The sequence below is a fragment of the Balaenoptera musculus genome, chromosome 16 (assembly GCF_009873245.2).
Source record: "Balaenoptera musculus isolate JJ_BM4_2016_0621 chromosome 16, mBalMus1.pri.v3, whole genome shotgun sequence".
Taxonomy (NCBI): domain Eukaryota; kingdom Metazoa; phylum Chordata; class Mammalia; order Artiodactyla; family Balaenopteridae; genus Balaenoptera; species Balaenoptera musculus.
The window spans coordinates 52,355,299-52,367,383 of record NC_045800.1 but is presented as its reverse complement, the minus strand read 5'-3'; the positions used below and the strand labels follow the sequence as shown (position 1 = coordinate 52,367,383).

The following is a 12,085-nucleotide window of genomic DNA, read 5'->3' as shown; positions in this document are numbered from 1 at the left end:
TCTCTGGGGTGCAGCTCTTCCACAAAGTATTGGGAGCCCCTCAGCTATTCTTCCAAGCACCCCCAGGGGGCACTGTGCTGGGTGAGGGCGCTGCCACTGATCCACCGCAGCCCGAGCTGGGTGATGGCATAGCTTCCCTTCCATGTCTCCTCCCTCCCCACCCCGCACCCCCCAACTACATCCCCCGTGCAGCCCAGGCCAGCCATTGTCAGAGAGGACCAGAGCTGGGCAGCACATCCAGCCAAGGCTCCGTTTTGCCAAGATGACGAAAATGAGTTCCCTAGAGGAGTGATTGCCAGAGGCCACATAGCAGTTTGGCAGCAGGGACCTGGTTTGAGGGCTCCCGGCCCCCAGCAGAGATGACATGCAGGCCTCTATTAATGCAAAGAAGTTCCGTCTGACTTTAAGGAAATCTGCCAAGAGGAAATCTAAATGTGTGCCCAGAGAGAGAAATGGAACAATTCTTTGCGTTTCACTCCGCTCACTAATAACCTCTCTAGAATATGTCCGTGATTTTATTTAAACAGATTACATGCACATGTGGTTTTCTTGATTTTTGAGTTGGTGTTTGAAGGTGTTACTCAGATGTGCCGGTGTGCAGGCTCCTTGCCAGGGTTTCTGCAGTCCACAACCCAAGCTGTATTAAAGGGTTGGGCTCTAACAAGCCCGGAGCCCAGACTGAACGAACAGGTACAGGTTTCAGGACAGGGCTGTGCTGGATCATGTTTGCCCTCCATAGGCAATGCAGCATCCTTACAACTTGCATGCAGTCAACGTCTTTTGTAAATGGTAAATAAAATCTGTTAACCAAAAGCCAAGCTGACCTCTGGCTGCCTGCTTAACATCAGTGCTAGCTGACTTGTAGAGACCGATTGTCCTGAGAGCCAAGCTCAGCCTGCCGCCTGGCTCCTTTGGTGGATCAATCCCCCGACCCCCAGATCCGACTGTGGGAGGCTGCAAAATTTTGTCCAAATTGCCGCGCATACATCTGTAACAGCAGCACGTTTGTGGGGCTTGTCTACCCGAGTGTGGCTTATCAGAGCCTGGATGAGCAGGACAAGCCTCAGCAGGGCTGCTTGGGGAGGGATGGGATCTGGAGCTAAAATTAATCATCTCCCAGCCCAGCCCAGCGAGGGCAGGAATTGGGAGGCCTGGTATAGACATGAAAGCCCAGGAAGCAGTGCTGTCTCTGGGACATGAAGGCCCCTGGGTTGGAAGCTCAGGCCAGTATCAAGGCCCAGGGGTGGGGAATGGGGGCTCCAGGACAAGCCCAGGAACTTGAACCAAAGCAGAGGCAATCTTGGAAACTGGGCATGTGAGCAACTCTTGTGCTGGGAAGCATGGGGAAAGTGCCTAGTTGCCAGCACAAGCCATATTGAGAAAGAGGAGGAGGATATGGCTAACACCAAGGGACCAGCAAATGTGGTGGCACTGGAGGAGACCCTCTGGACAGTGGGAGTGAGGCCAGGCCAAGTGCCACTGCATTAGGGAACAGTGTGGGCCAAGGGACTGCCTGCCCAGTCACACTAGGACAGGCACAATGTTAGACCTCAAGGTAAGGAGCTGGGAGGCAGGGGTAACAGATTGGGTGGGCTCTACCGCTCCTGGGCCCTAAGGATAGATGGACAACCAACCGATGTGACTCCAAGAAGTCTGTAGAACAGTGTGTGCTTTTTTCCTGTGGTTGAGCTCAGACTTTCTAATTATATGAAATAACATCGTGCTCGGGAATTCCCTGGCAGTCCAGTAGTTAGGACTCCGTGCTCCCACTGCAGGGGGCATGGGTTCGATACCTGGCTGGGGAACTAAGATCCCACAAGCTGCGTGGTGTGGCCGAGAAAACAAAACAAAAAACAAACATTGCCCTTTACAGTCTGACAGCCCTGGGTCTGAATCCTGGTTCTGCCACCTAAGTGTGACTTGGGACAAGACACCAAGCATCCCTGGGGCTCACTTTCCTCACCAGTACAGGATGCAAAAAATCACTGCTATGAGGATGACAAGAGCTAATCTATGCAAAGCACCTGCCACCAGCTTTGTTTCTGCTGATACAAGCTCAGGAGACAGGCGCTACTCTTAGTTGTACACGAGGGCATTTGAGGACGGCTGATGGTCCCCATGCTAGAGCATCATACCCTGAGGAAAGGATTTCTTCTGCTCATCCTTACCTCCAGGATATTTCCACCCTCTGATAGGAGAAGAGAGGAGAGTGGAACAGGAGGCAAGTGGGGGAGGGCGGGGCAGACATCACAACATCTGTGACCTTTGCAGCCCTACAGATTGCGTTTGAGCATCTACGCTCCCAGGGAGTTAGGAACCAATGAGACTGCCCCTCAGAGGACCCATGGGACTCTGTACTGAACAGCTGTCCCCCAGAGTCCAGCTGGCGAAGTTTGGCAAGAGCTGGGCAGGAGCCAGAGTCTCCTGGTTCTCTGACGACCGGACTTTTTTTTTTTTAATTAATTTTTATTGAAGTATAGTTGATTTACAAAGTCATGTTAGTTTCTGCTGTACAGCAAAGTGAATCAGTTATATGTATACATATATCCACTCTTTTTTAGATTCTTTTCCCATAGGTCATTACACAGTATTGAGTAGAGTTCCCTGTGCTATACAGTAGGTTCTTATTAGTTATCTATTTTATATATAGTAGTGTGTACATGTCAATCCCAATCTCCCAGTTTATCCCTCCCCACCATGAGGACTGGAAGCTTTGAGAAAATCCTGGGTCAGCTCACCCAGCATGGATGTTGGCATCTGTTGGCAAGCAGGAATACTTCCCTGACAGTCTTCAAGGGCCCCGAGCATGGGAGGACGGGCAGAGAGAATGGGGAGGATGCCATGTGAGGACTAAGGCTGCTGACTGGCATGTGGACACAGGGAGGACCCCTTAGGAGAGTCACAGAAATAACTGGGTGACGGGGCAGTGCAGAAGGTCTTAGTTTCTGGGACTTCCCTGGTGGTCCCGTGGTTAAGAATCCGCCTTCCAATGCAGGGGATGTGGGTTCGATCCCTTGTCGGGGAACTAAGATGACACATGCCTCAGGGCAACTAAGCCCGTGAGCCACAACTACTGAGCCTGCTGCCACGACTAAAACCCAACTCAGCCAAAAATAAAATAAATAAAATTTTTTAAAAAACAGAAAGTCTTAGTTTCTAGATTGAAGTGGGTAAGGCTTAAGCAACCATAATTTGATCAATAAAGTAAGTGACCTTATTTTGTAGCAATGGGCTGGTGATATTGGTGACATTATAAAATTGTACAAATGGACCTCTTTGGCTGAGTGAGGGCCAGTCATTTATTTATTAATCAATAATTTACTCAATCATTCTTTCAATAACACAATTTCTGAGTATATCATCTGTGTCAGGCCCTCCTGTAGGTGTTAGGGACACAGGCTCTAACAAGCAAGAAGAAAAGAGAAAAGGACAAAACACCTCTCTCAAGTTGCTAATAACAGATGCCTAGGACTAGCAATGGCTTCATTCTAAAAGCAAGTAGCCCTGCTTACAAATGTCTCCTGTATCAAAGGCACTTATCTTAAAAAGTCATGGTCTAAGCTCTAAACAGATTCCCAAGAGCATGACAACTGAATCCAAAACTATAGCATATTTGAAACATTATTTATACAGAACAGAACATTAATTAAGCATTAATTAAACAGAATGTGAAGGACATTAGCATAGATACCCTGTCTTTATATGTATATATACATATATGTATGTATTTCTACATAGACACACATATGTAATCCTAATAAGATCTGCTGTTCCAAATGACCAGTCTGTCTGCTGAGTCACATTCAGAGAAAACACACATGGACATGGATGCCTTAAATGGTGATACTTATTGAGGGCCTACTATGTGCCAGGCATTGTTCTGAGATCTTCACATGTAAAAATTCGTACAAGCATCAGGACAACCTTATGCGGTAGGTACTATTATTATCCTCATTTTACAGATGATGAAATTAAGGCTCAGGGAAACAGAGTCACAAAGCCAGTAAGAAGCAAAGCCAAAAGTTAAGCCCAGGAAACTGGGCTCCAGAGTCTGTGCTATTACCCCTACCATCATATTGCCTAATCGATCTAATGTGCATCTTTAGCATTTTTTAAGGGGCAGTCTAAGGGTCTTAAAATATCAGATTCTCAGAAATCCTCTCTAGATTATGTTCCCTCTCCCTACATTTCCATGTCACAGACGCAGCTGAACACTGCCCCTGCTCGGGACGTGCTCCTGACTCTCCCTGCTACCCACACTCCTCTTCCACAGCCCCTTCCCTCCTCCTGTCCCTCTGCCCACACCCACCGCGAAGCTTGCTTTGCCCGAAGTGGAGGCCAAAGCATCCACTCCTGCCTTCAAGGTAGCCCCAGGCCACTTCACGATGGTTGCACCCCCTCAGGACCCATGGACAGCCTTTGATCCTATGAAAGGAGTACGCAGAGGCCAATGGAAGTACGTTCTTACCCTGCTCCGACCACGTTTTCTCAAAATTTATCATGGGAAATCTCTCATAAAAAAATTCTCTTCTACGTTACATATACATGTGTGTTATTTGTGCACATACGTATATATAACTATATATATGTACATTTAGTTCAAAAATGCATGTTCTTTGGTGTGACAGTGGAATCGTGGTCGTGTCTTTTTGAAACTTCTTTATCTGTTTGGAGATAGAACTAAAATATTCACAGGTAAGTTTTGTATTTACCATAAATACTCCAGTTTAAAAAACCTGTTGAGAGCAAGGACTAGATGAAGTCAGAGTGGAAAATGTTAAAAAAAAAAAAATTATGGAAGCTGACTGAAGAGAAAAACAAGATTTTCTCTACTTTTGGTGTGACTGAAATTTTCCATAAAAAAGCTTCTGGTGCTCAGAAAAAAATAAATGAGGAGAACTTGAAGAAGTGAGGTAACAATTGGTCTGAGTATGACAGCTGTCTTCAATTTTTTAAAATTCATCATAAGCAACACTGATTATCAACACAGTCCAGGTATTGGATGAGCCCAGCAGCTACAGCAAGAAAGATCAGTCTCTGCCCCAAAGGGCTTGCAAGCAACAAAAATATTGCATATCCTGTTCCACTCATTATTTCTTTTTCCTAGACATGTAAAGTCAAGGAAGGCTACTTGGAGGACGTGATACTTGAGATGGGTCTGGAAGGATGAGTAGGAATTGGTAAGGAAGGTGGGAAGGAGGGAGAAAATATTTCTGGGGATGTCACAAGGTCAGCTCACACTTGAGTCTTCAGAGCGTTTCCCTGTGGCCAGTGGGAGAAGCTGTGAGGACACAGATGTCGGTTTAAATCCTGGGAAAGACCTTCACTAGCAGGGCTGCGTGGAGGGAGAGTGAGCCGTCCCTGAGGTTCAGGGGGACCCCCCCCCCTACTCCACGTGAGCCCAGTAAGAGGAAACAACCACCTCTCAGGGGTTTAATAGGAGAGCCTGGAACATTAACTGGGGAAGGGAGTGTGGATTATATCCTTATTCATAGAAAAACATTTGTCACACTCAGCACTGCAATACTAGGGACACAGGGCTGAAAAAATAAGCCTTAATCTCACCATCGCATGAAACTAGGTGGGAATCAGGACTGTGTAGCCTCCTCTTTGTAATAAGTATAAGAGCAATTATAATAATTATAGTTGTATGATTTTATATAAATTCTTTTCTTTCCAAATAGGGCTCCTGTGACCCTGCTTTCCATCACTGGACCATGAGCCCTGGGCTGCCGCCAGTCCCCTGTTCCTCACTGCTGACGGCACCAGGCTCTCAGGAGCACCGAGGACTGCTCACAGGGACACAGACACCCACAAATGGAGACTCACATGACCCGCCAGGCTCTCATCACCCCAAAAGGCAGCTTTTTTAGAACATCAAACTTATGTGATCTCAGTTGGGAGTTTGCTGTTAAAAGGAAGAATAATACTTTTTGAACAACCGGAGACACAAGAGACTTCAAAGCGAACATTTAAAGGAAACAGTGGAACTAGCACCTCTTTTGGGTGGTGCCTCCTGCCTACTAGTTGGGAGACATTGGTCAAGTCAGTAACTTTCTGGGCTTCTGTTTCTTCACCTGTAACAAAGGCTAGAATCCTACCTTTCTGCTGGAGGAGAACACATGTGAAATGTGTTATATGTAAATGTTCCATGTAAACATGTAAATGTTATAGGGTTATATATTTAGAAAATAACATTTATTAATTTCGAGTCACCATGGATAACTGGACAAAGGTCCATTGGCACCAGTTCTGTGAAGATAAGAATTGTGTCTCCTGGATCATTGTGTCAAGTTCAGAGCCTGGAACTGAGTAGCTGCTCAATAAATACTAGTTGACTAAATGGATCGAGCCAAGTTGAGCTGCCACAGAGAATTAATTTAGGGGCTGGAGGCCCACACCATTCCTCCTGGGCCACTATCTCCCTCTCCATCTCTCTCCTCGTCCCCCTCCCCCTCAGCATCTCTGTGCCCCAGGCCGTCTTCACAGACAGCTGTGTGGTCTCCGTAGGAGACATCCCTGTGCTCTGGGACTGCCAGGGGGCACCTGGGGGCTTTCCTGCGATGAGGACAGCAGCGCAGGCCCCGCTCCCTGCAGCTGCAGGGAGCCTGGACTGCCCAGACATAGGCGCCCACAGGCACTGCGAGCAGCACGGCGCACAGGATCACCGTGGTGTGCAGGAGGCGCTCCCGTCCCTCCAGCCCGCCGTGGTCTCGGCCCGTCACAAAGACCACACACCGGCCCTGGCGTGGGGGCCGGCGCCCCAGGCTAAGGCAGACCTCATATTTTGTGCCAGGGAGAAGATCATCCACCAAGTATGTGCTGATTCCCGGGCCGACATGAACGACCTCCTTCCTGAGGGCTTCATCCGACCCAATGTAGAGGGTGAACCACTTCTCAGGGATGTCGGCTGCCACAAACCATTCCAGCACGATCCCACGCACTGTCTGCTTAACCACCCGCAGGTCAATGTAGGCATTGCCCTCCGACGTGGAGAAAAGAGGATGGAGTGTGGGCAGGGCCTGGGCGGGCTGGACGTGGAGGGAGATGACACAGGTGCTCCTGCCAATGGAGTTGGAGGCTACACAGATGTAACTGCCCCTGTCGACCAGGTGGGCAGCAGGTATGACCAGCTCCGACAGAGCAGCATCTTCTGCAGTAGATGAGGTCAACACTGGGTAGAGAGACAGCAAAACAGCTCAGGTAGACATTTCTCTGATAGACAGTCAGCTGGAGAGTGTCCAGCAATGCCAGTTTTTTGTTAAAAGGTGGTGGCGACCATTTATTAAGTATGTACTAGGTGCCAGGTGTTGCCTCTCAGCAATCCTGTAAAGTAAGCACCCAATTTTTACACGTGGGAAGTTGGGGACTAGAGTGATTAAGCAACTTGCCTATAGTGAGAATCGTTCAGGGGTGTCGATTGATCTGGAACCTAGTTCTTCTGTCTATGAAGACCACACTCTTTTAACTTCACTAGGCCCTCCCACCAAATGACCTTAGCCTTGCTGAGCTAACACGTGGTTTCCAGGAGATCTCTAACAACAGTGTGATTGTACAATACTGTGAGCTTCAGGAAGTGCCTTTTTACCTCCCGGATGGAGAGTGGCTCAGAGCCTGGAGCCAAATGCCTGGATTCTATCCATTACTAAATATATGGTCTTGGATGAGTTGCTTAGATTCTCTTGGCCTCAATTTCCTCATCAGTAAAATGGGATGATAACAGTATTTACTCCGTAAGTTTGATAGTAAGTGCTCAATAAGTGTTAGCTGTTATTATTACTGAGAGAATGGATCTAACATGGTACCAAAGAGAATGATAATAGAACATCACAAAAGATAACATCTGGATGCATCTCATCATTCTCAAAGAGGCTACGACAACAGACCCTATGTTTCTCCTTCATTGGTATTTAACCTCAAGCTAATAAGATGTAATCAAATGATAGGAAAAAGTCAAAATTTCAGCTAATTAAGTATTTTTTAATCATCCAGAGGTTTGTCACCATATATAACAAATATCTGGGTGACTGATTGTACTTCTCAAGTTTCACTTAGATATTTCTAGTTGTCTTCTAGATAGCGTCAAGATACTTCTCAAAAGGCTATCCCTGGCTTTGTGATGTACCCCAACGCTGAAGGGTGGCATTAAAGGTGATTTCAGCTGAGGTGTGATAGCAGAGCATGAGCTTCAGGAAATGAGAGGCAGGTTAGAATCCCAGCGGTGGGGCCCACGAAGGTCACTCCCTCTCCCTGCGTCCCAGTGTGGCAACTTCAAGCCAATAAGGTCTGATCAACACAGCGGTAGGAAGTGTAAAATTCAGTCAATATCTAGGACTTCCCAACCTTGCCTGGTAAGAGTTAGCTGGGGGGTAGGCAATGGCAGAGGGAGGAAACACTTGTTAAAATACATTCTCTCAGGCCCTCCCCTGGACTAACTGAATCAAATGTCCAGGGAGATGCCTGAAAATTTTATTTGAAACAAGCACCCCAGGTGAGTCTGCTCAGACAAGTTTAAGAAATAAGTAATAGGTAATCTCTAGAATCGGTTCTAGTCAGAAAGTCTATGATTTAAAAATACACAGTACGGTGTTTTGCATCTAGAAGGCTTTCAAAGAATATATGTGTTCATATACAATTCTATAATATTTATATCAATACAATATGTTAAGTCAATTCATATATATTAACATCTTACCTCCTATCAAGATCTGTAAGCAACAAATATACAAATATATATATGCAACAAATATGTATGTAATATATATATTTACATCTTACTTCCTATAGAGACCTGTATGCAAAAATATATAAATAAATATGTATTATACATATATGTGTGTAACAAATATATATTATATCGATAGATAGATCTGTATGCAACAAATATATAAATATATGTTATATGGAGTACATATATTTACATCTTATACCCTATAGAGATCTGTACGCAACCATGTAAAATAATGTCAATAGGGAGTTCCCTGGTGGCCTCGTGGTTAGGATTCTGGGCTTTCACTGAGTCACATGACCAAATAATAATAATAATAATAAAATAATGCCAATAGTGGAACACTGTCTCGGAATTTTTTCTGTCGTGGTGAGTATAATTCAGGTCTGTCCCAGTCTTACCTGCACCCCTCCTTCATGATTGAGCCAGTTTAGAACTTCTCTATTGAGGGCAGGGTTGCTGCAGACCTCCCCAACCCCCCAGATACGTGGAGAGGGTGCATGCACTTACCATCAAATTCCCTCCACGTGCTCAGGGGATAAGTCCAGGCAATAGTTGGTGAGGGGCTAGCCTGTACCAAGCATCGCAGGGTCACATTCTGTCCCACCCGGATGCTGACATTGGCACTGGGGGTTGAGATCTGCGGCTTCATGCAAGCGCTGAGCTCTGTTTCGTGAAAAAGCTGCCCTGCCTTGGAGAGAGGACCTCGACACATGAGGTAGGGATTCACCAGGACTACTGGAAGACTGATGGACTTTACAAACTGGACAAGTCCCCTTAGGCGACAGTCACATAACCAGGGGTTGTCGTGCAGCGCCAGCACCATGCTGGAGAGAATCTCAGCCCCACAGCCAGGCTGCCGGTGTTTCTGGTAGGCTGGCCAGTTCAAGAAGACACTCTTGGCTACAACTGTAAGCCTATTGGAGGATAGGTCAAGGTAGGTCAGGTTGACCAAGAACTGAAGAGCCAGTTCAGGGAGTGCATCAATCCTGTTGTGTTTGAGGTCCAAGACCCGCAGGAGCGGGGTGGCACGGAACGCTGTCCACGGTACTGAACGGAGTTTGTTCCCCTCCAGTCTCAGCTCTTTCAGTTCTGACAGGTGCTCCAGGGCTCCTAGGTGGATCACAGTGACATTGTTAAAATTGAGCCAAAGGTACTCCAAGGTGCTCATGTTGATGAAAGACCCGTGGGGCAGTTCAAATAAGGGTGAATTTTCAATTCTCACTTGCTTGAACTCTTCAGGAAGTTTCCTTGGGATCTTTCCCAAAGTGATAGACATGCACTGCAGAGTCCTGTACAAAAAACCAGAACAGCTTTGAGATGTACATCAGGAAATTGGGAAGTGGGATCAGGCTTATCCTGGCATTAGACATATGAATTAGAAGGAAAAAAATACAATTCTCTTGAAATACAAGAGTTAGACCCATTTTGGTAAAAGTGCACAGTTTATCAAAGTTCAGCACCAAGTAGAGGGAGTCTCACAGAGATTTTGCTGATTTCCTGCCAAATCTTGGCCTGCTCCCACTTCACATCATCCCCGAAGAAAGCCCATCCCCTACAAGCTTCTAGGATCTTGCTAGCCCAGCGCACCTGCCAAAACTCTCCTCTGAGCAGGTACATCCTGGCGGACAGGATGGCTGAGCTGCATGTGAATCCAGAAAGACCAGAGCTAGCAAGAAATAGTGAGAAACTGAAGCCATATTCTTCTGTAAGAAACTACCTTATGAGTTTTTGAATAAGTATAGTCCAAGCTTCCGAGTGGCAAATCCTATTATTGGTAATCCATAATGATGTAGGTCAGCACAGCAGCAGCAAAGCCCCTGGATGCTCTGAGGTCTGTTATGGCCCAGATCACAAGCTCAGTAAGAACCCAGAAGAGGGAGCTATGTCTCTTCACTAAAGTCAGAAGATTCACCCTTTTTCTGGTTCTTGAGTCCAGAGAGCAAACTATAAGCCAGATGTCCAATTCAGTCCTGATACTGCCTCCCCTCAGTCTCATAAAAAAGGATCTGAGAAACAAGCAGGTAATGCTATCCTGAGCACTATGGTTCAGGAGATTTGGCCAGAATCCATCTAATACTTCATCAATCACAATTGGCTTCTGAAACCTAGAATTTTCAACCAGTCTCTAAAAGTGAATGCAGATAATGGTTAACAAAGTAATTCTGCAACCACTCCTATCAGTGGTAATCTCCCCAGCACCTCGTGTGGTGGATTCATTTTTCTTCTGCGTTAAGACAGCTGCACCTGCTGCTTGGATGACCAGAGTCAGAGAAGCATCACGGTACAGAGGTTAAACCACAGGATTGTGTTTTCTGATTAAATCAAAGCATGTTTCTTATCCTGGATCACATAATTTATCCTGAATGCTGTGTATTTCACATGTTATAAATCTTCCCTGAACGCTGTGTAGTTCATATGTTAAATTTTTTTAAGTGAGATAATACCTGGTTTTGTATACTTGATCTGCCATTCTTCATTCATTCAACAAATATATATTGGTCATCTGCTCTAAGCCACACCTTTGCTAGGTGCAAGGAAGTCCATGGTGAGCAAGACTGTTATAGATCCGGTCCCATGGGGTCTTCTATCTAGCTTATACTTCCTAGTCTTGAGATCTTTGGAAAGTCAGTTTCTCCTGCGCAAAGTGAGAAAATTAATGAATTCTTTATAGTGTTTCTAGGAAATACTAATATTATGCAAAATAAAGGACCTAACATAGAGTAGGTGCCCAATAAAGTTTAATTCATCTCCCACACCAACAGACTCTGGAAGAGAGTCTGCTTTCCATTACTTGGGGTACTTTCTGATGACTATTGAAATTCCATGGGTTCCCCTAAGATTCATGATATACATTATATCCTATAAAAGACCTCAGGGAAGAAAATCCGCTTAGTAGCTAACCAGTGAGAGGGGAAATGGGTCACCAACTAAGCTGATTACACCCCAGGCTTTCCATCCAAGCCAGATATATTTGCTGGAGTTTCCAGACAGTCTAACTCTACAATCTGGCTAGATCTCTGGACTTCCTCTCAAAGTGAAAATTTAAAAAGCAAGGAGAGTACAATGAGCACAGAGCTGTGGCAGATGTGGAGAGGTGCTGTCTAGACATCCTTCAAGGAATGAGTCAATGCTCAACTCCAAGGAGTGCTTGCACAAGGTCATGCCCTTCCCCAGGCAGCCCCATGCAGAGACTGAGGGTGGTGAGGGCACAGGGCCCTAGCCAGTCTGGCCTGATGGGGGCAACTCTGATGGGTGATTCTCATTCCAGAGTTCCTTACCAAGTTGGCCAAAATTTTACCAGGCTTGCTTTGTGGGAAAATGTGATTCAATCCATGGGTATCACAAATGACTAGT

General features: G+C 46.0%; 1 protein-coding gene across 1 annotated transcript; it reads right to left on the bottom strand.

Moving 5' to 3' along the window:
* Positions 1 to 6,380: 6,380 nt before the first annotated feature.
* Positions 6,381 to 10,428, bottom strand: LRIT2 (leucine rich repeat, Ig-like and transmembrane domains 2). Its single transcript, XM_036828079.1, has 3 exons — positions 10,319 to 10,428; positions 9,239 to 10,020; positions 6,381 to 7,174 (listed from the first exon to the last, which is right to left on the bottom strand). The coding sequence occupies exons 1-3, from the start codon at positions 10,426 to 10,428 to the stop codon at positions 6,381 to 6,383; spliced, it is 1,686 nt and encodes a 561-aa protein (XP_036683974.1).
* Between the last annotated feature and the right edge of the window lie 1,657 nt (positions 10,429 to 12,085).

Bases quoted from the DNA above. Each gene is read 5' to 3' on its own strand.
- LRIT2 (XM_036828079.1), bottom strand. From the start codon at position 10,428: ATGGCTTCAGTTTCTCACTATTTCTTGCTAGCTCTGGTCTTTCTGGAT. The intron at 10,021-10,318 runs GTGCGCTGGGCT...TTTTTTGTACAG, and splicing joins TCAGAGGAGAGTTTTGGCAG to GACTCTGCAGTGCATGTCTA. The intron at 7,175-9,238 runs GTAAGTGCATGC...CTCTCTACCCAG, and splicing joins CACGTGGAGGGAATTTGATG to TGTTGACCTCATCTACTGCA.